This window comes from Miscanthus floridulus, chromosome 16 (assembly GCF_019320115.1).
Source record: "Miscanthus floridulus cultivar M001 chromosome 16, ASM1932011v1, whole genome shotgun sequence".
Lineage (NCBI taxonomy): Eukaryota > Viridiplantae > Streptophyta > Magnoliopsida > Poales > Poaceae > Miscanthus > Miscanthus floridulus.
The window spans coordinates 111,858,671-111,886,211 of NC_089595.1; the positions used below are offsets into that span (position 1 = coordinate 111,858,671).

General features: G+C 48.0%; 3 protein-coding genes, 1 long non-coding RNA gene and 1 pseudogene across 6 annotated transcripts; 2 read left to right on the forward strand and 3 right to left on the reverse strand.

Annotated features, from left to right (window-relative positions):
• Nucleotides 1-965: 965 nt before the first annotated feature.
• LOC136513274 (protein INCREASED PETAL GROWTH ANISOTROPY 1-like) lies at nucleotides 966-8,047 on the forward strand. The gene is made up of 6 exons (XM_066507266.1): nucleotides 966-2,528; nucleotides 5,674-5,805; nucleotides 5,894-6,075; nucleotides 6,171-6,282; nucleotides 7,326-7,463; nucleotides 7,555-8,047. Exons 1-6 carry the CDS (start codon nucleotides 1,212-1,214, stop codon nucleotides 7,681-7,683), a joined length of 2,010 nt encoding a protein of 669 aa, XP_066363363.1. The 5' UTR covers nucleotides 966-1,211; the 3' UTR covers nucleotides 7,684-8,047.
• A 99-nt stretch (nucleotides 8,048-8,146) lies between these two features.
• Nucleotides 8,147-9,042, reverse strand: LOC136513275 (uncharacterized). Its single transcript, XM_066507267.1, has 3 exons — nucleotides 8,694-9,042; nucleotides 8,438-8,536; nucleotides 8,147-8,296 (listed from the first exon to the last, which is right to left on the reverse strand). The coding sequence occupies exons 1-3, from the start codon at nucleotides 8,883-8,885 to the stop codon at nucleotides 8,243-8,245; spliced, it is 345 nt and encodes a 114-aa protein (XP_066363364.1). The 5' UTR covers nucleotides 8,886-9,042; the 3' UTR covers nucleotides 8,147-8,242.
• A 9,581-nt stretch (nucleotides 9,043-18,623) lies between these two features.
• Nucleotides 18,624-19,441, reverse strand: LOC136514254 (uncharacterized; annotated as a pseudogene).
• A 68-nt stretch (nucleotides 19,442-19,509) lies between these two features.
• Nucleotides 19,510-26,290, reverse strand: LOC136514253 (U-box domain-containing protein 7-like). Its single transcript, XM_066508240.1, has 2 exons — nucleotides 25,848-26,290; nucleotides 19,510-20,733 (listed from the first exon to the last, which is right to left on the reverse strand). The coding sequence occupies exons 1-2, from the start codon at nucleotides 26,111-26,113 to the stop codon at nucleotides 19,833-19,835; spliced, it is 1,167 nt and encodes a 388-aa protein (XP_066364337.1). The 5' UTR covers nucleotides 26,114-26,290; the 3' UTR covers nucleotides 19,510-19,832.
• On the forward strand, nucleotides 21,202-24,474 carry LOC136514255 (uncharacterized). Of its 3 annotated transcripts, none has more exons than XR_010773593.1 (5): nucleotides 21,202-21,591; nucleotides 21,696-21,754; nucleotides 21,830-22,317; nucleotides 22,449-23,397; nucleotides 23,514-24,474. It is a non-coding gene; the product is annotated as an uncharacterized lncRNA (long non-coding RNA). The 3 variants fall into 3 exon arrangements; XR_010773594.1 differs by lacking the exon at nucleotides 23,514-24,474 and having other exon boundaries at nucleotides 21,830-21,863; nucleotides 22,177-22,317; nucleotides 22,449-23,442; XR_010773592.1 differs by lacking the exon at nucleotides 23,514-24,474 and having other exon boundaries at nucleotides 22,449-23,442.
• Nucleotides 26,291-27,541: the final 1,251 nt, after the last annotated feature.

The following is a 27,541-nucleotide window of genomic DNA, read 5'->3' on the forward strand; positions in this document are numbered from 1 at the left end:
GGCCACGTGAGACTGTGAGAGCAAGCGAACCACCATGCAAACACAAGCCGCGCGAGTCGTCGTCGGTGGACAGAAGCTGCCTGCGCTCTGATGCACCACGACACACACTCGCAAGGTAAATAGCAAGTGCTCCGATCCGAGCGTGAGTGAGAGTAAAATCAGCAATCAAGTGAGTGACACCGGCCGGTCGTCGCGTGGCGGGAGTGGGATGCCATCATTTTTCGTCTGGTCTCTCTCTGCCCGAAACCACTGGGGTTTACCAATGAAGTGAGTGATCTCCCTCGATGGATCTGTGGGTGTTTTGCTCGCTGACGAGGAACCGGCGGCCGGAGTACGTCTCGGGCCAGTGAGTCCGCAGAGCACTAGTAGTACTCCATGGCGTGCACGTAGTGGAGTCTGCCGCCGTGCGTGGGTGGCGGGGCCTGACAACCGACGACGTGGCGCCATGCCGCCATCAGCCATCTACATGGGTTGCTTGCTAATCATTCCCTTAACCACCGTTGATAATGATGGATCTTCTTTGTGTGCACAGCATGCAAAGATCTACTCCTATCGTCACGTGAGATCTGCGCGTGCGTGCGATGCGAGTGCTGCGTTGGCCGCGCGAACCACCGCAACGGTGTGTGCCAGCAACGGTACCTCGTAGTCGTAGCAGGCCCCATTTATTATTATTTCCTCGGGCGCGGCGTTCTCCCTGCGAGCCGTGCGTGCCATTACTCCAACTCAGCGCTTGGTGTAGTACATGTACAATTTGAAACCAGCCGTCCCGGCCAGTAGCAGTAGGAGCGCTGTACCTGTCACCAGTGCATGGCATGCATGGCGTACGCACCTGGGGCCTGTTTGGATTGCACCCTGGGTTATATTATGCATAACAGTCTCCAGTAGTGCCATGCTCGGGTTTTAATGCTTCTTACGCTTCCAACGTCCAACGAGCTGAAGCTGACGAGTACTAGTAGAGTATTTTACCACACTCCACTTCCACGCTCCACTATCAGCAGCATTCATCACTCCAGCTTCAAAGTCTCACTCCCAGCACCAGCAGACCAAACCAAAGACCGTTCCTCTAACGCCAAAAAGCCTAGCCTACAACACCGACGACGACCAGTCGACCACCACGACGAGCGCAGGCAACCAGGGCACGGCCATGCCCGTGGCGCAATCTTAGGCGTCCATTTCGTATTCCACGGCCGGCGAAGCATCAGCCAGCAGCCATGGTGGCCGGCCGCGTCAAGGCGGCCATGGGCTTCCAGCGGAGCCCGGCCACGCCCAAGCCCGGGGCCGCCGCGTCCTCCACCTCCACCTCGTCCTCGCGCAAGGCGCCGGCGCCGCTGCAGCTGCCCGGGTCCGCGGCAGCGGGGCAGCCGGAGACGCCGCACCGGCGGTCGTCGGGCTCGCCGGCGCCGCCGCCGGGGTCGGGATCCAAGGGCGGGGGCGGGCCGTTCTCGCGCTACTTCCCGCGGTCGTCCGCGCAGGTGAAGCCGGCGCGTGCGGCGGGGCCGCCCGAGCCGCCGCCGGGCCCGGGCCCGGGCACCGCCGCCGCGGACCTCGTCGGCCTCGTCGAGGAGCTCCGGGAGCGGGAGTCCCGCCTCCGCACCGAGCTGCTGGAGCACAAGATCCTCAAGGAGACCGTCGCCATCGTGCCGTTCCTCGAGACCGAGCTCGCCGCCAAGAGCAGCGACCTCGGCCGCTGCCGCGACGCGCTGGCGCGGCTCCAGGCCGACAACGCGCGCCTCCGCGCCGAGCTCGACGCCGCCGTCGCCGCCGCCAGGACCAGCCAGCAGCGGGTGGTTGAGTTGGAGAAGGAGGTGGCGGAGATGAAGAGGCGCCGTCGCCGGGATCCCGAGCCTGGCCATGATGATGACTGCTCCTCGTCGTCGGTGTCGTCGGACAACTCCGACTGCTCCGATGCGGCGACAACCGCGGTCGTGCCAGGGCTGTCGATTGTCCCTCCTCTCGCGCCTCCGCCTCCGCCTCCGCCACCACCGCCAATGCCGGCGCCTCACAAGTCCAGGTCGTCCTACTTCTCCGGCTCGTCGCGCGCCTCGCCGGCCAACTCCTCGTCCAGCTCCTCCTCGTCGGCGCCATCGACGCCGACCTACTCTTCAGACACCGCGGCGTCGAGAAGCCGCGTGCCGGAGCTCTCCAAGCTCCCGCCGATACCCGCCCCACCCCCACCCCCGCCTCCGCCTCCTCCACCGCCACCGTCTATGCCGGCGCGCGGACGGCGCATCCCGAGCTCGTCACCGTCGACCTCGAGCACCAGCAGCAGCGGCGGAGGGGCGGGGCATCCTGCGCCGCCGCCACCACCTCCACCGGCGGCGAGGAGGAGCTCCAAAGCTTCGTCCCCCGCGCCCGCCCCGTGCGTCAGGCGAGTCCCCGAGGTGGTGGAGTTCTACCACTCGCTAATGCGGAGGGACTCCAGGTCTAGGGACGGCGCCGGTGCCGGCGACGCTGGCTCCGGTGGGGGTGCCGCCGCCGCGAGGGACATGATCGGCGAGATAGAGAACCGCTCTTCTCATCTTCTCGCGGTAAGTGTTCGTCTGTTCGATCGATTTACTCCATCTTGGTAATGGAAATGGAAAAGAAAGTGTTCGATCCATAAAATTCGTTCATATTTCTTTATTACTCTACTATTCACAAAGTAAAATTCCCTTGTCTTGCCATTTTAGACCCATTCACAGTTGAAACAGACAAGCGCCTTTTCCCCTGTTCATCGCCCCCGTGCTCACCAACCTTCCATGAATCCGTGCAAGAAATCCATGGATTCCTGTCTGCGTTTGTCTTGGAATTTTACGGTCCATGATGAGCAGAGAAGATGAGGGGGATGAACAGGATAGGAGTAGCCGAATAGGACAATCTCTAGTTGGGAACAAAAAAGAAAGCTGCAACCCCTTCTGGCTGGTCCTGTGAATCAATCGAAACAGGCTCAGTGTTGTCAGACTGACTCGTGGGGTCCAGACACTGTCACCACTAGCACAAGTGCTGATGCTGCCACTGATAGATAAAAGAGGAGTGTAATAAATGACCTGAGACAGGGAGTGCCGCTTTTTTTCGAATATAAAACGCCGTGGCTTTTCCCCAGCCGAAACCTCGAGGCCCAGCTAGCCGTTGGAGCCTAGCTAACTCGACCGTTGCTTCGCGCCATGTGTTCTTGGATCGAAGAAACTTTTGAAATAAAATGAGTCTGCTTCTGTTGCTGGGCTGTTAGGGGGTGATTCCTTCCTCGTCCTAAACTTTAATTGTTGTCCCATCGAATATTTGACACATATACGGAGTATTAAATATAAACTAATTACGAAACTAATTGCATACAACAACAAACAACAACAACAATAACAAAGCCTTTAAGTCCCAAACAAGTTGGGGTAGGCTAGAGTTGAAACCCAACAGAAGCAATCAAGGTTCAGGCACGTGAATAGCTGTCTTCCAAGCACTCCTATCTAAGGCTAAGTCTTTGGGTATATTCCATCCTTTCAAGTCTCCTTTTATTACCTCTACCCAAGTCAACTTCGGTCTTCTTCTGCCTCTCTTCACGTTACTATCCTGACTTAGGATTCCACTACGCACCGGTGCATCTGGAGGTCTCCGTTGCACATGTCCAAACCATCTCAACCGGTGTTGGACAAGCTTTTCTTCAATTAGTGCTACCCCTAATCTCTCACGTATATCATCGTTCCGAACTCGATCCCTTCTTGTATGACCGCAAATCCAACGCAACATACGCATTTCCGCGACACTTAGCTGTTGAATATGTCGTCTTTTCGTAGGCGAACATTCTGCACCATACAACATAGCAGGTCTAATCGCCATCCTATAAAACTTGCTTTTTAGCTTCTGTGGTACCCTTTTGTCACATAGGACACCAGACGCTTGCCGCCACTTCATCCACCCTGTTTTGATTCTATGGCTAACATCTTCATCAATATCCCCGTCCCTCTGTAGCATTGATCCTAAATATCGAAAAGTATCCTTCCTAGGCACTACTTGACCTTCCAAACTAACATCTTCCTCCTCCCGAGTAGTAGTGCCGAAGTCACATCTCATATACTCAGTTTTAGTTCTACTAAGTCTAAAACCTTTGGACTCTAAAGTCTCCCGCCATAACTCCAGTTTCTGATTCACTCCTGTCCGGCTTTCATCAACTAGCACTACATCGTCCGCGAAAAGCATACACCAAGGGATGTCCCCTTGTATGTCCCTTGTGACCTCATCCATCACTAAAGCAAACAAATAAGAGTTCAAAGCTGACCCTTGATGTAGTCCTATCCTAATCGAGAAGTCATCCGTGTCTCCATCGCTTGTTCGAACTCTAGTCACAACATTGTTGTACATGTCCTTAATGAGCCCGACGTACTTCGTTGGGACTTTATGTTTGTCCAAAGCCCACCACATAACATTCCTTGGTATTTTATCATAAGCCTTCTCCAAGTCAATAAAAACCATATGTAGGTCCTTCTTCTTCTCCCTATACCGCTCCATAACTTGTCTTATTAAGAAAATGGCTTCCATGGTTGACCTTCCAGGCATGAAACCAAATTGGTTCATAGAGACCCGCGTTATTGCTCTTAAGCGATGCTCGATAACTCTCTCCCATAGCTTCATAGTATGGCTCATCAACTTAATTCCTCGGTAATTTGTACAACTTTGAATATCCCCTTTATTCTTGTAGATTGGTACCAATATATTTCTCCTCCACTCATCAGGCATCTTGTTCGATCGAAAAATATGGTTGAACAGCTTGGTTAACCATACTACAGCTATGTCCCCGAGGCATCTCCACACCTCGATTGGGATACCATCCGGTCCCATCGCCTTACCTCCTTTCATCCTTTTCAACGCCTCTCTGACCTCAGATTCTTGGATTCTCCGCACAAAGCGCCTATTGGTGTCATCAAAAGAGTCATCCAACTGAAAGGTTGTGTCCATATTCTCACCATTGAACAATTTGTCAAAATACTCTTGCCATCGATGTCGGATCTCATCCTCCTTTACCAAGAGATGCTCCCTTTCATCCTTAATGCACTTAACTTGGTTGAAGTCCCGTGTCTTTCTCTCACGAACCCTAGCCATCCTATAAATGTCCTTCTCTCCTTTCTTCGTACTCAAATGTTGGTAAAGATCCTCGTACGCTCTACCCTTTGCCACACTTACAGCTCGCTTTACAGTCTTCTTTGCCACCTTGTACTTCTCTATGTTGTCCACACTCCTGTCATGGTATAAGCGTCTATAGCATTCTTTCTTCTCCTTAATAGCCCTTTGGACTTCCTCGTTCCACCACCAAGTATCTTTAGCCTCGCGTCCCCTTCCTTTGGTTACTCCACACACCTCTGAGGCTACCTTCCGGATGTTGGTTGCCATCTTGTCCCACATATTGTTTATGTCGTCTTCTTCTTTCCAAGAGTCCTCTTTGATAACCCTTTCCCTAAATACCTCTGACAATGTGGTGCTACAGTAAACATACGCTAATGATGGATTAATTAGGTTTAATTAATTCGTCTCGTGGAGTACTGACGGATTCTGTAATTTGTTTTTTTATTAGTATCCGAACACCCCATGTGACACCCTCATGTGACGCCCCCGAATTTTAGTCACTTGATCCAAACACCCCTTTAGTCTTTGAAGTTGGGAAACACAAAAAAAATCTGAACTGATTAGTTTGATTGGTGATTGCAGATCAAATCGGACGTGGAGACGCAGAGCGACTTCATCCGGTTCCTGATCAAGGAGGTGCAGGGCGCGGCGTTCGTCGACATCAAGGACGTGGTCACCTTCGTCAAATTGCTTGACGTCAAGCTCTCACGTCTGGTGGGCTATCCATTCGGTGTCTCCGTCACGAATTCCGTGTAACAGCGACCAGCTAACTTTGTTTTCACTGGACGCTACGAGCGTGCAGGTGGACGAGAGGGCGGTGCTGAAGCACTTCGACTGGCCGGAAGGGAAGGCAGACGCGCTGCGTGAGGCTGCCTTTGGCTACCGCGACTTGAAGAAGATTGAGTCGGAGGCGTCATCGTTCTGTGATGACCCCCGGCAGCCCTGCTCTTCTGCTCTCAAGAAGATGCAGGCCCTCTTCGAGAAGTAAGTTACACTCTGTAGCTTCTGCCTTCTGGTGTCGGCAATTGACGTTCAGTTGTTTTTGCTTGTTCTTGTGCTCATTGACGTTTCGTTAGCAGGTTGGAGCATGGAGTGTACAGCCTTGTGCGTGTGCGAGATGGCGCGATGAGTCGGTACCGTGGGTATCAGATCCCATGGGAGTGGATGCAGGACACGGGAATTGTTAGTCAGGTACTGCAAGTTAATTCATTTTCACTAGGAAAAAAACATGTTGATTGAGTTAATGAACATCATTGGGTTTAACCATTCTTCCTTTTCCCCAAAATACTCTAAATGGTTAGATGAGCATGTATATTGCTGCTGTGTTTCATGCACTTGTAGACGAATAGGGGTTCTCGTGAATCTATTTTGTTTCTGTATGATGATGCCCTGATGAATATCGGGGGTCAAATTAGTACTGTGCTGTGCTGTTATTTGGTCCGGCATATGTTTTCTGTCGTTTGCAACTTGTGGTACCAACACAAAAATAAATGTACGCAAACCTGGTATTTTTGGGACCAAAAAAGGCCATATCAACTGTGGTGGCCATGTGCTGTGAACCCCTGTGTTAGTCAGGGATTCTCGTGAATCAGTTTTGTTTCTGCATGTACCCTTCTGTTTTTTTGGTCCAGAAGCATGGTCCATGAATTTTGAGCTGAAGAAAAACAAAAAGTACCAAACACTCTGTTATTCTATTCTGGCTCATGTTAGACATTTTATTTTAGAAAAAAGGTGATTGGATACAAAAGCTTGCTACCTTCTTGTATTATTCAGCACAGCTACCGACCATTGGTTTCTCCCTCGGAAAAAGTCTTCAGAAATGGGTTAGTGTAAACTTTTGGGTAAACGGCAAGTTTGTAATTGTGCTTGTGCATAAGCAGCTGGATTGAGCCTAGCATAGTAGCATAGGTTTGCTCAATTGATCATCACACCCTAAATCTTTGAGAGAGAAAATCGGTGTGCATCACGAATCAATGAGTGTTGTGTACACTTGTATTTCCTTTGATGTTAATAGTGAACTGAAATCTAGGAGTGACTTTTTATGTTTGTTAAACAAATATCTAGTTCCCCTATCGTTTGTGTTGCATTCAATTACTGGGATAAGCTTAAGCCCTTAAACCTAACAGCAAATTACAATTGACCAGCCTATTTTTGTGGATACAGTTATATATCCTTACAGAATTTACTTCCTCAAACATGAATGGCGTTTTGATGACAAACCGAGTCTTATGCAGATCAAATTTCAATCCGTGAAGCTAGCAATGAAGTATCTGAGAAGGGTTTCCTCAGAGCTTGAGGCCATACAAGTTGGCCCTGACGAAGAGGAGGAGCTGGTGCTTCAAGGAGTTCGATTTGCCTTCAGAGTACACCAGGTAACCACTCCACTTACTCATGTACACAAAGAGTTGATATGCTCAACTCTTCAAACTTGTATGTTGTGCTCAGCCCTACCATTCCTTGCAGTTTGCAGGCGGTTTCGACAGTGATACGATGCGCGCCTTTCAGGAGTTGAAGGAGAAGGCATCAACCTTCCAGCAACGGGGAAGCCAAAACCAACATCTGCAACAGCAAAGGCTCGCTGGCAGAAGTTGAAACACATGTATTTATAGCAGTCCGTCAATATAGCATAGTGGAAACGTCTATTTACTTGGCCAAATGCTATATCTCACATTCTCAGTCATCTTGTTGAGTGGCATGAATGTTGTTCCTGTGTAGTGGCGTGTGCCTTACAGCCGAATTCTTTATTTTTAATATATATAAGAGCATGTAGGAGGTCTGAGCATGTATTTTTTATTTTAGAGATACATGCACTGTTGATCTTGATAAGTTTCGTAATCTGACATATTATCAATACACAATCAGGACTAACTTCTGATATGCTTTTGTATCACCAAACAAATACAAATGTATAGTGGGCCAAATTACGTGGAGTTTTGCAGCTGATATGAACAAGACCATTATAAATATAATGCATTAGATAGATGATAAGAGTCCAATAAAAACCAGTGCGCTTTAATAATTAAGTTGAACATAAATCATTGCAGGCTAAAAGGATTATTTATTTATCGAGCCTCAGGCTTCTTCTCCATGTCCATGGCACTCAAAGCATTCAGCTAATCTTTCGCTTCTTGCATTCTCTTTCACATTCACTTTAGACCTGATGTTGTCCTTCAGCACAAACAGGTTTCTTTCCATCATCTAACAACTGAAAAACATTAACGATATACAAATTAGCCTAAGAAGTTACTAAAAGTGTTGAGCAAACCGAACGCAAACTACAGATTCTGCCAGCACAAAAACTGGTATGTTTGCATATCAACTGAAATCTATAGAACACAATACAGACCTTCAGTGTTTCTCCCTCCATGTCCTTCTCCTCGTCTTCGTCCTCCTCTTCAGTGGCGTGTACTGAAGGCGCTTTAGACAGCGAGTATTCTTCCAATTTCTGAAAAGGCATTAGGATGCTTGATCTTAGTATACTTTGATCGTCGATACAGATTGAGGAATACCAGGGATTATAAAAGGCACGACACTAGCTAGTGGGGTTCGTGTGAAAGTCCAAATGACTGAAGCATGGCAACAGGAAAAGCAACTGAACGCACCTTTCCAAGGGCCTCTGACCCTTCGTCAAACGGAAGATCACTTAGGCCAGACCACATCTCCCCGATGAGGTCCAAGTCGTATTCGCAGAAAAACTTGGTAACAGAAGAAGGGAAAGGCGTAAACAAGTCCGAAACCGGGATACTGCAATCCCTGGCATCGCCGCTGCCTTCACCTGATGGGTTGCCTGCCATGCTTGCTCTCCGGACGGCCACCAAGGCGCCGCCACTCGAAGCTAGACTGGTTCGCCGGACGCCAGTTCAGGGAGAAAACGCTGAGTCGCGTGCGGCTTCCGTTCCGACTCCCGTGACCACGGGTGAGCGTGGGGGAGAGGAGTTGGGAGCAGGCGTTGTTGGCTCGCGGGTGAGAATATGGGCCGCTGGACCTCGTTGGGGCTTCGGGTGGGGGAGGAAAACGGGTAGAAAGATGTTATTTTGGTCTGATCTGCTGTATTGGTGTTCAAGTTCGCTGTATTTTTGTTTTTGTTTTTTTCCATATACATACTTATACATACACTATATATATGATTTTTTGTTAAATTTTTTTGAAGTGGCTACCGCCCGAACGGACAAGCGTGCAGCCTGCCCCCGTCCGCTAATTTGCCCCGCCCTGCACGGGCACCCCTGCGTCCGGATGACTTGCTATGCACGTGCAGTCCGCTCCGTCGATTCGACCTGTCCCCATCCACCTGGCTGTTCGCCCCGCCCTACACGCGCACCCCGCCCCGTCGCACCCCAACCGCTAGGCCCCAGCGCGCTGCGCGCCACGTCCGCTGGTCCCCGGCTCGACGCCCCCTATTCCCTGGCGCCCGTGTCGTGCCACCATCACTCCTCGCACCCCTGACTCTCTGAACAACATGGAACACATGCAACATAAAACGCTTGAATGCAACATACGTCTAAAATAGATGAAACATATGCAACATGTAGATAAAACAATTACAACTTGCAACATAGAAACACTTGCTACAACATAATATGAAACATATGAAACATTTGAAAAATAATGTTTACAACATATGTATGAAACATATGCAACATCCAGATCAAAATGCTTGCAACATACGTCTTGGAACAGTTGAAACATCTTGAACAAACGCTTGCAACATGCCTCTGAAACACTTACAACATATGCAACATGTGCAACATTCCCGCTCTATTTTTGCAACGTCCATATGAAACAATTGCAATATACCTCTGAAACATCTGAAACACTCGAAACATATATTTGCAGCATAGGGGAGGAGGAGGCATGGGCCGATCGATTTCGGTAGTCGAGGTGGGAGCCGGCGGCGAGTGGCGATGCACAAGCACCACTAGCATCAGACCGCGCTCGTGGGTGCCCTTGGTCTGCCCGGTGATGACCCGAGGCGAGCTGCGGTGAGGCATACCAGCGGCGTTGGGGGATGGGGAAGAGGCCCGGGAGACGCTTTGCTATCAGTGGACGCGAGATAGAGAGCCAGAGATGGAGAGAGCAGAGGCAGCATGCACAGGATGGGGGCGCAGCGGGCAGGCCGCACGACGCTCGAGGCGAGCAAAGGGAGAGCGCAACCGTCGTGGGCGAAGCATTATCGAAAAAATTGGTATTCAAATGAATACTCTTGAATACTGTGGGCCCGTCCCTAGGTGGTTAGCAAATCAGTTCAACTACTGAAACACCGATTTCAGTATATAGTAGAAGCTGGCTATGAAGAACAAGGACCTGGATAGATGAAACAAGCTGTAATTTTAATTAATTGTCTGGAGACAAGCTGAATGAAACATGAAACAATTATCAAACATGAAACTCTTCTATTCAGATATCAGTAGTTATGGCATATGAACAAGTCGTACCTGTACTGTAATACTTCCTTGAGGGAATGTGTGGTGATACTTCCTTGAGGGAATGTGTGGTGATATTTTTCTGATAACTGAAATTATATATTGGCTGTTTGGCTTGGCACCTATTGCAATGTATGGTATGTTTGAACCAAATACGTTCCTTTGAACATATCATTACTGTTCTAAAGATGAAGAGCTTGATCCATTTTCTATCAAATAGTAACACAATGGTAGCAAAAAGGGTTTTCATGATTTATCTTGGCTATATGGAAAACATTATAGTCCATTATATGATATGTCTTTTTAGCTGTGTGTATATCAGACTCGAAACTTTTATAGACAACACCCTATCTATGGGTTGTATATGCCCTAAGACATGAATACCAATGCTTTTCGGCTTGTCTTTGCAACTGAAACAGTGTTTTTCTCTCACAACAAATCAGTCGAAACAGTATTTTAGCTTGTTTTTTCAGCGAAGCGAACGGGACCAAAGTCTTTTTTGGAGGATGTGATAAATGCAGCCAAATTGGTTGCATCAACTCAACTCTTGAATGAAAAAAAAACATCCAAGGCTATTTTTGCATTATCTCAACTCATGAATGTAAATGTATCGCATAACCACACGTGCGGCACGTGCATGACCACTAGTATCTAAAAAAAACTTACAATTTTAACAGAGGGATAATATATCTAGTGAGGTCAATTTGAAAACTATTGTCATAGCAACTCTAGTTAATCTAGATCACCAAGTTAACACGGTTTGACTGTTCAGGAGGGTATATCGAAACTTGACGAAAAAGGTACAGCATGCTTAATCGCACGAATGCTGGAACAACCGACCATCCCAACCTGACTCTGATTTTAGCCAAATTAACAAGAACATTATATAAAAATAATGCATTAGAATAGAGTGCGCCATCCCTACCAAAATGATGGATTTCTCCTAGTGTTTTTAAGTAGTAGTAAAATACTACCACTAGTCATAGCACATGAAAATCACACTAGGAGACATTTAGTAGGAAAATTTTATACTAAATTTTTTAATGCTAAAACACTAAGAGAAATCCAGCTTACCCGTGAAAGTCTAGAATTCTGATTGTGCATAATAACTACTAAGTGGGAACATAAATCATTGTTGGGTAAAAGGATTATTCCGACTATTTTGTTTCTCGAGCCTCAGGCTTCTCAACGCATTCAGCTAATCATGGCTTCTTGCATTCTCTTTCAGATTCACTATAGACCTGATGTTCTTCAGCACGACGAGGTTTCCTTTCATCATCTATCGACTGAAAAACATTAATGCTGTATAAATTAGCCTAAGAACACTAGTAGAGAAACGACTTTTGATCCACTTTGAAATTTAGCTTTAGTTCCGGTATTTTTCGCGCCCGGGACTAGAGAAACCTTTAGTCCCGGTTGGTAGCTCTAACCGGGACTAAAGGTCCCTGCCCAACGGCTACTGCGGCAGACTTTTGCTGCAGGGGACCTTTAGTCCTGGTTGGAACTACCAACCGGGACTAAATGTTAACTTTTACTCTTGGTTGGTCTCTCCAATCAGGAGTAAAAGTCTACTCTCGCCTGGAGGCTTCGTCCGGGACTGGAAAGGGACATTTAGTCCTGGTTGCTGAACTCAGTGTTCTTGCTTCATCGCCGGCCTCTTTTCTCCCTCATCGCCGGTAATCATAAGATTTCTTCAATTTCTCCATCGATTATTCGGTTCTAAAGGTTACCAACTTTATACTCTCATGTTTCATCAGTAGCATATCTCACTTTGTGGACTAGATATATGTGGTTTTTTATGGTAGATTTTTTTATTTATAAGCCATTTAAGCTCAAAATCACTTTAAAGTCCTCCTCTTCAGTGGCGTGTATTGAAGGCGCTTTAGACAGCGAGTATTCTTCCAATTTCTGAAAAGGCATTAGGATGCTTGATCTTAGTATACTTTGATCGTCGATACAGATTGAGGAATACCATGGATTATAAAAGGCACGACAGTAGCTAGTAGGGTTCGTGTGAAAGTTCAAATGACTGAAGCATGGCAACAGGAAAAGCAACTGAACGCACCTTTCCAAGGGCCTCTGACCCTTCGTCAAACGGAAGATCACTTAGGCCAGACCACATCTCCCCGATGAGGTCCAAGTCGTATTCGCAGAAAAACTTGGTAACAGAAGAAGGGAAAGGCGTAAACAATTCCGAAACCGGGATACTGCAATCCCTGGCATCGCCGCTGCCTTCTCCTGATGGGATGCCTGCCATGCTTGCCCTCCGGACGGCCACCAAGGCGCCGCCACTCGAAGCTAGACTGGTTCGCCGGACGCCAGTTCAGGGAGAAAACGCTGAGTCGCGTGCGGCTTCCGTTCCGACTCCCGTGACCACGGGTGAGCGTGGGGGAGAGGAGTTGGGAGCAGGCGTTGTTGGCTCGCGGGTGAGAATATGGGCCGCTGGACCTCGTTGGGGCTTCGGGTGGGGGAGGAAAACGGGTAGAAAGATGTTATTTTGGTCTGATCTGCTGTATTGGTGTTCAAGTTCGCTGTATTTTTGTTTTTGTTTTTTTCCATATACATACTTATACATACACTATATATATGATTTTTTGTTAATTTTTTTTGAAGTGGCTACCGCCCGAACGGACAAGCGTGTAGCCTGCCCCCGTCCGCTATTTTGCCCCGCCCTGTACGGGCACCCCTGCGTCCGGATGACTTGCCATGCACGTGCAATCCGCCCCGTTCGTCTCGATTCGACCTGTCCCCATCCGCCTGGCTGTTCGCCCCGCCCTACACGTGCACCCCGCCCCATCGCACCCCAACCGCCAGGCCCCAGTGCGCTGCGCGCCACGTCCGCTGGTCCCCGGCTCGACGCCCCCTATTCCCTGGCGCCCGTGCCATGCCACCATCACTCCTCGCACCCCTGACTCTCTGAACAACATGGAACACGTGCAATATAAAACGCTTGAATGCAACATACGTCTAAAATAGATGAAACATATGCAACATGTAGATAAAACAATTACAACTTGCAACATAAAAACACTTGCTGCAACATAATATGAAATAGATGAAACATTTGAAAAATATTGTTTACAACATATGTATGAAACATATGCAACATCCAGATCAAAATGCTTGCAAGATACGTCTTGGAACAGTTGAAACATCTTGAACAAACGCTTGCAACATGCCCCTGAAACACTTACATCATATGCAACATGTGCAACATTCTCGATCTATTTTTGCAACGTCTATATGAAACAATTGCAATATACCTCTGAAACACTCGAAACATATATTTGCAGCATAGGGGAGGAGGAGGCATGGGCCGATCGATTTCGGTAGTCGAGGTGGGAGCCGGCGGCGAGTGGCGATGCACAAGCACCACTAGCATCAGACCGCGCTCGTGGGTGCCCTTGGCCTGCCCGGTGATGACCCGAGGCGAGCTGCGGTGAGGCATACCAGCGGCGTTGGGGGATGGGGAAGAGGCCGGGGAGGCGCTTTGCTATCAGTGGACGCGAGATAGAGAGCAAGAGATGGAGAGAGCAGAGGCAGCATGCACAGGATGGGGCGCGGCGGGCAGGCCGCACGACGCTCGAGGCGAGCAAAGGGAGAGAGCAACCGTCGCGGGCGAGGCGGAGTGTGGCGCGCAGCGTCCGGACCGAGACAAACGCCCGCATGGAAGCATTATCGAAAAAATTGGTATTCAAATGAATACTCTTGAATACTGTGGGCCCGTCCCTAGGTGGTTAGCAAATCAGTTCAACTACTGAAACACCGATTTCAGTATATAGTAGAAGCTGGCTAGGAAGAACAAGGACCTGGCTAGATGAAACAAGCTGTAATTTTAATTAATTGTGTGGAGACAAGCTGAATGAAACATGAAACAATTATCAAACATGAAACTCTTCTATTCAGATATCAGTAGTTATGGCATATGAACAAGTCGTACCTGTACTGTAATACTTCCTTGAGGGAATGTATGGTGATATTTTTCTGATAACTGAAATTATATATTGGCTGTTTGGCACCTATTGCAATGTATGGTATGTTTGAACCAAATACGTTCCTTTGAACATATCATTACTGTTCTAAAAATGAAGAGCTTCATCCATTTTCTATCAAATAGTAACACAATGGTAGCAAAAGGGTTTTCATGATTTATCTTGGCTATATGGAAAACATTAAACCTATAGTCCATTGTATGATATGTCTTTTTAGCTGTGTGTATATCAGACTCGAAACTTTTATAGACGACACCCTATCTATGGGTTGTACATGCCCTAAGACATGAATACCAATGCTTTTCGGCTTATCTTTTCAACTGGAACAGTGTTTTTCTCTCACAAAAAATCAGTCGGAACAGTATTTCAGCTTGTTTTTTCAGCGAAGCGAACGGCCCATAAGGTCTTGTTTGGAGGATGTGATAAATGCAGCCAAATTGGTTGCATCAACTCAACTCTTGAATGAAAAAAACATCCAAGGTTATTTTTGTATTATCTCAACTCATGAATGTAAATGTATCGCATAACCACACGTGCGGCACGTGCATGACCACTAGTATCTACGAAAAAAACTTACAATTTTAACGGAGGGATAACATATCTAGTGATGTCAATTTGAAAACTATTGTCATAGCAACTCTAGTTAATCTAGGTCACCAAGTTAACACGGTTTGACTGTTCAGGAGGGTATATCGAAACTTGACGAAAAAGGTACAGCATGCTTAATCGCATGAATGCTGGAACAACCGACCATACCCTGACTCTGATTATAGACAAATTGACAAGAACATTATATAAAAATAATGCATTAGAATAGAGTGCGCCATCCCTACCAAAATGATGGATTTCTCCTAGTGTTTTTAAGTAGTAGTAAAATACTACCACCAGTCATAGCATATGAGAATCACACTAGGAGGTATTTAGTAGGAAAAATTTATACTAAATTTTTTAATGCTAAAACACTAAGAGAAGTCCAGCTTACCAGGGAAAGTCTAGAATTCTGATTGTGCATAATAACTACTAAGTGGGAACATAAATCATTGTTGGGTAAAAGGATTATTCCGACTATTTTGTTTCTCGAGCCTCAGGCTTCTCAACGCACTCAGCTAATCATGGCTTCTTGCATTCTCTTTCAGATTCACTATAGACCTGATGCTCTTCAGCACGACGAGGTTTCCTTTCATCATCTATCAACTGAAAAACATTAATGCTGTACAAATTAGCCTAAGAAGTTACTAACAGTGCTAAGCAAACCGAATGCAATCTACGGATTCTGCCAGCACAAAATCTAGTATGCTAGCATATCAATTGAAATTTATAGAGGACAATACAATCCTTCGCTCTTCCTCCCTCCATGTCCTCCTACTCGTCCTCGTCCTCATCCTAGTCCTCCTCGTCTTCGCTGGTGTGTACCGAAGGCGCTTTAGACAGCTCGTGTTCTTTCAATTTCTGAAAAGGGGTTACGATATTGAACATTGTATACTTTGATCGTCGATACAGATTGGGGAATATCATCAGGGATTCTAAAAGGCACGACGATAGGGTCCATGTGAAAGTTCAAATGACAACAGGAAAAGCAACTGAACGCACCTTTCCAAGGGCGTCCATCCTTTCGTGTATCGGAATTCGGAAGATGACTTAGGTCAGACAACATCTCCCCGAGGAGGTCCTTGTATTTGTGGAAAAACACGATAACCGAAGCAGGGAAGGGCGGAAACCGTTCCAAAAACCAACTGCGATTGCGGTCATCGCCGCTGCCTTCACCTGATGGGATGCCTGGCACTGGCATGCTTTGCTCTCCCTCGAACGTCGAAGGCGAAGAAGGCGGCGGCGGGGGTAACAAACTGTGCTGCGTTGCGCGTTTGAGGAGCCGAAGACCTGGCCGACGGAAGGACACTAGCTAGCTATACGGTCCTCGACGGTTTCCAAAATGACCCTCCTCCACTTGCGTCGAACTCGAAGCGGCAGGAGGCCCACCCGGCCGTCTGTAGGCGCTTGATCCACGTCGACTCAGTCACGCTCATCGAGGACCTCCGCCATGCCGCCATGGAGCTCGCGGCGGACGCCCATACTTGCTGCTCGTGGACTCTGCCACGCTCGCCACATCCAAGGTGATCTTGTTAGGTTTGCTTCTTTCTAAATGCTTGCAATTTATGTGTTTAGTTAAATGCAAGTTCTTCAGGCCACAAAATTCGTTGCACTTTCTTTCGATATATTTCAATATATTTGTTCATTTTCCTTGGTTACCATCTTCCAGGTTACACCGTCTCAACTAGACCAGCGTCGCTGAGGCATTTGGAATAATCAGTATCTAATTGAAAGAGAATCTTTCAGCCAGTAGTGTCAGTATCTAATTGAAAGATAATCTTTCAGCCAGTAGTGATTGGAGACCAATGCTAATAGCAGTTTTTCTCTTGTGCAAGCTTGTCTGATCATGTATTCCATTCTTCCATGTATACCATTGCATTGTTTACCCTCCAACACCTTTTGTGCTACAGATCAGCTTTCATATACCTCCTAAAGGTTAGTGGTGACTTCGTGAAGTTATTTATCTTCTCGTAGGGTAATCCAAAGAATACATTGAGTAGTAGGGGATTCCAAATTTCTGTATTTTATTAAGGCTGAATGCTATCGAGTGGTAAGTGATTCCAGCGTTATCAGATTTGCATCTACCTCATACCTGCTGCCATTGCTTTTTTTTAATAAAGACTGAAAGGGCTAAAGTTGATGCAATACTACTATTAAAGAAACATGTTTCAACGACGATTACTAATCAACGGAACATGCTTCCATGATTGTGTCAGATTTCTCTTGTTTTATCACCGTTGTATGGCATGTATGTTTGATGGTAGACTGCAACTATAAAATTTGGTCTTTATCATTTTAGTTATCCCAGAATTTTATAGGTGCCCTTTATTTTCCTTTGTCAATATTTTTTTTTGAAGCCTCGTCTATTCTCCAGGCGACTGCGGAGGCGGCGAGAGAAACAGGTGCTCCCGCCGGTGAGACCACCATTCTTTCTCGTCTCCGATGGTCTTACTGGCCTCGGATGTGAGGGGAATGAGTGGATCTCCGCCCGGCAGTGTAGATTAGGTCCCTCTAGGTATAGGGTCTGGTGTCCGGCGGTGGCGTCAAGGAATAAGGTCTTCTCACGCTCTTCCCCGTCTCGTGAGAGCTCTACTCCGGTGCTGGCGACGATCGCATGGAGGTGGAGTCCGGCTTTGCCGGCTTCTGTAAAGGAGTCCGCGCGGATTGCCATTCCGTCGTCTCGGGGAGGCGGCGGTGCCGGCGACGTGTTTCGTCAAGGGTGCAGCGACGGTTAAGGGTGATGTGGCTGGCTGAAGAGTGGATCGAGCTCGAGCCTCCCTCGGCGCGAGTCGACGGCGAGCTGCGATCCATGGTCGGTGGAACTCGGGGTGCGTCCCTGGCCGAAGCTTCTTCAACGACAGAATCGACCCGGGCTCGGCGTCGGGTGTCTAGTGCGGCTCATTTCAAAGCTACTATGCGATGGGGTTCCTCCGGATCTGGGTGGCGGCGGGTGTTCCCGGCGTCTGAAATGGACGGAGGTGGAGTTCGCCAACGAGATCGACGTGCACGGTGGCCAGGGGATGTGATTTGTATTTTCTATAGGGGCTTCTGTGCAAGTTCGTTGGGACTATCCTGTACCGTCATATCTGTATTTGCTTGTCTTTTACGTTGTCCTTGTCTAGTAATACAGATATGTATTATAAAAAAAATAATATTTTTTTTCTTGGCTTACAATAGTGCAGGGCTTTTAGAAACTAAGAGGCTGTTCGGCTGGCTGGCTCCGCCACTCACGAAATCACTGTTTACATCCTGCCAGAATAGTATTTTTCTCTCACAAAAATCAGTCAGAACAGTATTTTTCAGTCCTGCCGAACAGGGCCTAAGTGTAGCAACTAACTGGCACTGGTTGCCTAACTTTCTGAAGCTAATGCAGGGTATAACAGATGTATGCGACGGCCAATAGACACTCAAACCATGAAGCTTCAAGAGTTGATAATTCTTCATAGATGATCAGCCCCGTTCGCTTCGCTGAAAAAATAAGTCAAAACACTATTCCGGCTGATTTGGTGTGAGAGAAAAACACTGTTCCGACTGAAAAAACAAACTGAAAAAAGACGGATTATAAGAGAAGCAAGAGTCCAACAAAAACCAGTGCGCCATAATAATTAAGTTGAACATAAATCATTGCCGGCTAAAAGGATTATTTGTTTCTCGAGCCTCAGGCTTCTTCTCCATGGCGCTCAACGCATACAGCTAAGTATGGCTTCTTGCATTCTCTTTCACATTCATTATAGATCTGGTGTTCTTCGGCACAAAGAGTTTTCTTTCCATCATCTATCAGCTGAAAAACATTAATGTTATACAAATTAGCCTAAGAAGTTACTAAAAGTGCTGAGCAAATCTGGTATGTTGGAATATCAGTTGAAATTTATAGAACACAATACAAACCTTCAGTCTTCCTCCCTCCCAGTCCTCCTCGACTTCTTCCACCTGGTCTTCGTCCACCTCATCTCCATCCTCGTCGTCGTCGCTGGTACTGGTGTGTACCGAAGGTGCTTTAGACAGCGAGTATTCTTTCCATTTCTGAAAAGGCGTTACGGTTGCTTGATCTTAGTATACTTTGATCGTCGATACAGATTGGGGAATATCATTAGGGATTATAAAAGGCACGACAATAGGGTTCATGTGAAAGTTCAAATGACAACAGGAAAAGCAACTGAGCGCACCTTTCCAAGGGCGTCCATCCTTTCGTGTATCGGAAGATGACTTAGGCCAGACAACATCTCGGAGGTCCAAGTCGTACTTGCTGATAGACTGGAGAACAAAAGTAGAGTAAGGCGGAAACCGTTCCGAAAACCAACTGTGATTGCGGTCGTCGCCGCCGCCTTCACCTGATGGGATGCCTGCCATGCTTGCCTCAAACAAACGTGGAAGGCGGCGGCGGCGGCGGCGGGGTAAGTGTGTGTTGCGTTGCGAGTTTGAGGAGCCGAAGACGACCTGGCCGACGGAAGGACCCTGTACGGCCCACGAAGGTTTCCAAGATGGTTAGGTGCTAATGGCCGCATTATCGATGGCAACTAGGGTAGATTTGCCTTTCTTCAAACCTGTATGCTGTGCTCAGCCCTACTCTACCGTTCATTGCAGTTTGGCAGTTTGCAGGCGGTTTCGATGGTGATACTATGCGCGCCTTTCACCAAAAAAGAAAAAAAAACAGTTGAGGAGAATGCGTCAACCTTCCAGCACTCAGAAAGAATGGTGATCATCAAAATAGAAGGGAAAACTGAACACTTGATAATCGAGTTCAGCAAGGCAAGCTCTTGGAGCTAGAGCTCGTAACCAGCAGCTTAACATTGGTCAGGTCCACGGACGCCGTGGCCCTCCTCAGTATACACTTCATGTTCCTATCCAGGCTCTGCCTCACAATCTTGCCCACGGTGGTATCCCGGCGGCAATCCTTCGCCTCCCGGCCGTCCTCGCCGGCGACGTCGTCGTCGGGGCACGACGTGCCGCCGTCTCCCTCCACGCGAGGCCCCGAGTGCGCGCTGACCCTGCTCTGCTGCGGCCCTTCCTCCTTGAACCACTGCAGGATCTTGGCCGCCCGCCGCTGCGCGAGCGGGCTGCCGAGCAGCGAGACCTCCAGGAGCACCTGCACGACGCCGAGCTGGCGCATCCTGCGCCGAAGCGCGCGGCTGCCGTGCCGCGCGAGCACCATGGCCAGGTACGTCGCGTGCTCCTGGCACCGCGCGCTCTCGTGCCGCGTCATGGCCTCCAGGACCGCCCGCGACGCCGCCTCGCCCTCCTCCTCCTCCATCGCCTTCCTCGCCGCCGCGCTCGCTGCCGCCAGCTCCCCGAGGATGCACAGCGCCGCCTCGGACGTCTTCCGGTCCAGCGAGAGGGACAGGGACAGGAGCGCGCGCACGGCGCCGCTGGACACCACGTCGCGCGCGTGCTCGAGCTTCGTCGACAGGTTGCGGAGGGCCGCCAGGCACGGCAGCTTCGTGTCGGACCGGACGTCGGCGGCGCTCAGCGTGGCCACGAGGAACGGCAGGAGCTCGGTGGTGGAGAGGGGGAAGTCGGTGTTGGCCAGTGACGAGATGGAAAGAACCAGCAGCGCCAGCTCCTGGCTTCTCGACAGGTCCTTGTCGTCCGTGAGCCGCGGCAGCTTCTTGAGCAGACCGGCCTTGACGATGTGCACCTTATTTCTGAAAACCAAGAGCAGAAGCCCATCAGCACTTCAGCAGATAACCAAAATGACAACCCAGAATATTACAGATGTGCAGAAAACATGCTGCAATGGAGTTCAAAGAACAATTTTGCCCTTTTTTCAATCACCTAAAATTGCAGTACTAATAAAGCACTACTTTTTTTTTTCAATCAATCACCTAAAAACTAAAATTGCAGAGCAGAATCAACAGATGCACCAAAAACATAATGCAAATTCAAAGAAAGGCTTTGCCATTTTTCCATCAACTACTCAAATTGCAGACTAATCTACCATACTCTCTTAATGCTATTCTCTTAATGCTGTATACCAAAATTGACAGCCCCTGCGTCCACGTCACCTAACAATTCCTTCTGTCCCATCCGTACATCCAGCGATCAGGTCCGTCCGATCCTCCTCCCTTCTGGCCTCACCTGGAACCTTCCTCAGCAGCCGCAGCACGCTGCCCGCAAACACCCGCCGCCTCCTTGCCGTAAAAAGAAAGAAAGAAAGAAAAAAAATCCGCGGCCTCCTCGCCACGCCGCCGCCGCCGCCGCCTCCTCCTCCACTGCCCCACCCTGTCCTCCTGGCCGCGGCGTCCCAGCAGGCGACCCCCGCTCCACGCTGGTCATGCCGGCGCAGCCCCGGCCCGCTCCGCCGTCCCCGGCTGCACGCCGCTCCCTTGCATCTACGCTCGCGTGCATGCTGCTGCTGCCATCGCTGGTGAAGGAAGATGTGGCCCACTGGTGCGTCCCTCCTCCGCTCCATCTCCGGTTCCTCCGATTCAGGTGCCGCACATCCCACCGGACTTTCAGGCGCACAAGGCGTAGACTGTTTGCGGCTTCCAGGAACGGAAACGGTGAGTTCTCATGCTTCGCTGCAGAAAATAAATGGATACCTTCCGTCGGCCTCTCCAATTCAGTTGCTTTTGTTTTCTCATACCTATGGTACCTTTGCTTACAGAAATTTCTGTCCACACTGAAATTTTAAATGACATGTGAACAAATACCAACTGAATTCAGGTATTAATGCCTGCGTACGTGTCCTTTTTTTTTTTGGTTGTGTGGGTTTCTAACCGTGTCGTAAATACTCTACAGATTATTGATGTGTGCAGCTACTACGGTTCCACAGGTACTCTCCTTTTGCAACTCTGCTCATACTGTGTCAAAACTTACATTTAGGCCTTGTTTAGATGCCATCCAAATTCCAAGTTTTTTCACTTTCTCTCCACCACATCAATTTTTAGCCGCTTGGAGTATTAAATATAGGTAAAAAAAATAACTAATTGCACAGTTTAGTTCGAAATCACGAGATGAATCTTTTGAGCCTAGTTGGTCCACGATTGGACAATATTTGTCAAATAAGACGAAAGTGCTACTATTTATCGGGTTGAAATTTTTTCGCAATCTAAACGAGGCCTTACTGACTTGCAATGCTACTGCAGCCCCTTACAGATTTGGGTATTTTGTGCATGATTTTCCTCCCCTGAAGTACCGTTTCAGCTAACAGTGGTGCAGGTGATTAAAACCACAGATTTTGGACAACCCGAGATGAAAATGGCATCTCATGTGACTTACAAATATAGGTACACCTGAACTGCTTACTTACCATGTCACGTCGGCTTACTGAATTCTGTCAGATGCAATTTGCCCTTATGGCTACACTACAAACCCCTTCACCTTCTCTAAATCTGCTATTTTCTGTATGTGTCCTCAGGTTCATGCCAACATTCTGCGTTCCGATCCAATAGGAAGACATATAGTAACCACTTCTATGATAGTCGTCAAACTGGCAAAAAAATTACAGCTACCGACTCAGTCTACAATTACCGCAGAGACCTGATAGCCTTATCATTTCATAGGGAAAAAGACTTAGTTACCCAGAGCTTATTTTTCGGGCCATACTATATGTCTGTGTTACTGCCTTTGTCATTTTCTTATATAATTAGATCCTCCAATCCAATCTTCTAACAAGTTGTATACTCAATGGTGACCTTCAAGCCGTGAACTTACCTATATAGTATCTTTTCCTGATGATGGATAGAAGTCTAACCTTTCCATAAATATGTTCATACACACACTGATCCAAAAGTAAAACAGATGTTCCCGGAGTACTACCACTATTACACCTACTGTTCTTAGTATAAGGAGCAATTACCATTATTTGTTCCTCTTTCTTTGTGCTTCTAACTGCTACTGAGTATTCATAAATGTTCCCAAAAAATTCTCTTAGCCTATACTTTAACTGTTGCTCTTGCTGCATCTGATAGGAGCGTATGTTAACATATTGCCTCTCTACATTTAATTGAACATTATACAGACCTACCAAGAAGAAAAATACGTTCTGTTTATGTATGACCATACTGCATATAGCAACATAAAAAAAATGAGAAGTTCACGGTACTGTGCCTTGAAATCTACATCATTCTGTTTTGCAGATCATCGTTCCTTTACCTCCCATGACCATGCATATGCCTCCACTTTCTTATGGCCATCTTTCAGCCGCCTGTTCGGCTGAGGCTTGCTGGCTGGCTGGGCTGGCCAGCCCCTCTTTTTCTCTCGCACAAACCAGCCAGCAGTACTTCTTTACGAACCAGCAACGATACGAACCAGCCAACCGAACAGGCTGGCAGTGTCACTTCGCTGCTTGAAAACCATTCCAACTGGTATGGTGATGTATACAAACAGCATCACATTAACTTCAATTTTATTTCCATATCACTGCAGCTCAGCGGAGGCCTAAGGATTCAGCTTCTGCTTTGTCTTCCTTTTGTTTATGTAGACTTGAATTGTTGGCTGTGGCACTAATTCTAACCTTGCCGTTACACTCGCTGCTGCTTCGTCTTGCTCTTATTCATCAAGACTTACATGGAACCGGCAAACTCTAGCTATGTATTGATCTGTCAAGTATACTGTTTCGGCCCCTGTACAAATACTACTCTAAGAGCGTACCTAGTGCAGAGAGCTCCCGCTCTGTGCGGGGTCTGGGGAAGGGTGTTAGTGGCAAGCCTTAACCTCGCCTGTGCAATGCGAGGAGACCGCGACTCGAATCCGGGACCTTTTGGTCACAGGCGGTAAGACTCTACCGCTTGCACCAGGCCCGCCCTTCTATACAAATACTACTCTCCCTATTATAAATTATAGAGACCAACTAAAATTCTATCTTGATCATACAGATGATATCAGTACGCATACACTTATCAGCCGCTCCTACAAAGACTCTGCTCAATAGATGATTTTAGTGTATTCATCTTAGTTACTATAATTTTCAATCGTGATTGCATCACTTCCCCGCGGCAACGCGCGGGGTACCCACTAGTATATAATATATAATTCAGGAGAAACAATTCTGAACTAGTGAATTGTTGAATTTTAATCAAGCAGCCAAAGGAAAGGATAAACAAACTCCAGTCGATTAGAAAACGCTTCTTGGAGCATTCAGAAGTCACATGGCTTCATGCATCACGGTCTATTGGATTACACGTCTGCTCTTCTATGATTCTATCATCTGGGTGCTTTCACGGGGTGCCATTGTGGTTTTCAGTTTCATTCCACTGTCACCATTGGCAGTCGATGCACACAGGCAAATTAGCAACGAGTGCAAGTCCACATCAAACCTAGTAAAAACTGGGTACGTACGTCCAAGTTCTCAACGTGGGCGTGTCACACACATGGTGACATGGTGTCTAACTTTTCCTGACGCACCATGTATGTGCTTGTCACTATCGGGGGCCCATGGCCATATCCACATGACATTCCAAAAATGCATTACGCTAGGGGGGGGGGGGGGGGGGGGGGGGGGGGGGGGGGAATAAAGCACAAATGTCTCTGTAAGAGCTAGCTGGTTTCGTCAAAGTGATGGAACAAACGAAAAGAAACACATGGTTAGGCCTTGGGTCCATTTTGTTTGGTAAACTTTGTCTGCAGAAAACAAGGGAGGCTCTGAAACCTGAAAGAGCTGAGCCTGAGATAGTATTGTACGTTTGGGCTACCTAATACCAACCAACAAAGCTGAAACTGGAGCCAGATAAAGCGCTGGCATTAATGGCCCTGTTCGTTTCGCTGATTTGTTGTGAGAGAAAAACACTGTTCGTTCGCTGAAATAGTACGGCAGATAAGCGAACAGTATGTGTTCTGGTCAATGATTTTGGCAGATCAAATAACAATGGCGTGAGGGGACTCTCACGTACGCAAAAGTTGGCCCGTGCTTGCCTAATGGTTTGTGGAAAGCAGCAGCCGGCAAGAATTGATGGGCGTGCATATTGTTTAAGAAGGACTTTGACAAATGCTGCTCAAAAGGTCAGAGCAGTTTGAGTGGATTTGGCATGGCAGAGACAACCGCCCAAGGGGGGACACCTTTGTCAAGGCTAACCGATTCTGATTTAGTGATTTTTCAATCCTTTGTTATATGGTTTTGTGAAAATTGTGAATGTAAAGCATCGTGACTGACTACAGCGCAGTTACATGTGCAAGTGCAGCAACCCAGAGTTTTTTTTTTTAATTCAAACGAATATATACAGCCTGTTCGTTTCGGCTGAATTGACTTAAAAGCCATGACTGAAAGTACTGCTGGTTGGTTTGGTGTAAGAGAAAAATACTGTTCGTTGGCTGATAAGCCAAGGCTTATAAGCCGAATACAGACTCTCGAACAGGATCGTACGTATGTACTTTCTGACGTCAAGAGTTCTTTCTTTTCCTGGAGAAATAGCAGTTGATGGGGGACTTGAGACACAATTTGCTGACTCCAAAGTCTGAACAATAGGTGGATTTCAAATTCAAAGCAAACCAAACATGTTTGAGTGAGGAAAAGAAAGGAAGGACACCACGGAACAGAACCGTTCAAGCACCATCTTCGAAAAGAAAACTATCCAAAAACGTGGCCTCTTTTTGTCTGAATTTTGGGACAAGACCATTGCTTCCCCCAATTCAAATCTCATGCAGCAGAGACATACTACGCTACCCACTCTGTTTCCCCTGCCCAAAAGAGTTTCTAGTAACAACATGTCTCTCAAAAGAAGTTGCACGCGAGAAGAATCTCGAGGAAAGAACACCAAGGCAGGCACGCAGGCAAGGTAGGCAACAAGCACGGAGAAGTAGAACTCAGTGACCGACCAACCTGTGCGTCCCTCTGGCGAGCTCGAGCAGCGCCCCGGCCGCGGCCACGCGCGCTCCCGCGGCGCTCCGCCCGTCGGCCAGCATGTCCAGGAGCGCCGGCACGACGCCGAGCTCGGGCAGGAGGCGCTTCGTCCGCTCGTCCGCGCGCGCCAGCCTCGCGACCTCCCCCGCGGCGTCCCGCTTCTCCTCCTCCGCCGCCGCGCCGAAGCTGAGCCGCCTCACCGCGGCCCTCATCGACACGGCGTCGTCGACCGCTGCTGCCCCCATCCCCGCCACCACCAGTAAGGCCGCCGGCTCGGTGGCGCCGGTGCATGCGCACGCACGCACGTAGCTGCCGAGGTGGGCGATGGTGGTGTACGTTTTTGTTTTTTCGCGCGGGCAAACGTAGCGGTAGCGCCCGTGGCGGGCGGTTGGGTTGGGTTTGGGCGTTTGGCTCGGCACGGGCGTTTTGTGGGGGAAAGTGGCTTTAGATTTGGTGATCTCGGCCCCCCGGCAGCTGACGTGTGGAGCACTTGTTGGGAGGCGGGGTTGGGCGTTGGGGTTCGGTTCGTCCGTTCGGTCCTTGACGTGGTGGTACCGGTACCGCACCGTGACACCACCAGCGGCACCGGCCGGGAAAGCTGCAAAAGTGGCGACGGCCGGCCGGCTTTGCGTTGTGTTGGGGGTGAGCCGCCTCCACCGGGCGGCCTCGTGCCCTTTTCTTGTGACGACTTGTGAGCATGGCCGGCGGCCGGCGTTATCAGGTACGTACCCAGGGTACATGCATGCAGGACCGATGTGCAGTACCGTGCTTCTTCGCCGGGTACGTTGGGGAATCGGTCCCATTCGGCTTACCCCATATTCGGTTTCTTTTTTCAGCCGGAACAGTATTTTTCTCTTACAACAATTCAGCCAGAACAGTGTTTTCAGTCAGTTTCAACCAAAATTCTGTCATCCGAACGGGACAATTATAGCAAGCGGTGCTTTGGACGGTAGCTTGCTCGTGCTTTTTTTGTTTTTCTGCCCTGAAATTATTCTACCTAACTCGATCTTCTAAGGAAGAATTCTATCGTCATTGCGATGACTGAACTGTCACATGACAAAAACATGTCTGCCTGCGTGGCCAAATTTACTCATGGTCGGCTTATAGGTATGGAAACTACGTACAACGTACGTACGGGTCCATAAGCACTGCAACAGAAAATTTATTGATGCTCGATCAGCAAATTCAGTTCGAATGCAACCGTTTGATCAGGGCGTTTACGATGGTGCCATGGTAGTCATCTCAAGCCAAAGATGGTGAACGGAAATTTGAAAAAAAAAAACTCTGGTGTCAAATGGCATGCTACAGCACTAACATATTCCACCGCTGACTTGCCAAGGGACCCAGATCTCGGCTGACTCTGATAAGTATAGGAAAAAGTCCATATCACTCCCTCAAACTTTGGCCTATGTCCAAATAACCCCCTGAACTAACATTTGATTCAATTTACTCCCTCCAACTATTTAAGTTGGTCCAACCAACACCTTAAAGAGATTTTTATTTTTTGTTTCTCTATGTACAAATTATATTTTAGTTTCAAATTTTGTGAGGTGATAGAGGACATTGTATTTTGTGTTGGAAAAATGCACTATGAATTTTCATCATTATGTTTTACACGATATTGTATCTCTAGTGTTAATTTATTATTAAATTTCCTAAGCTATCAAAATAGT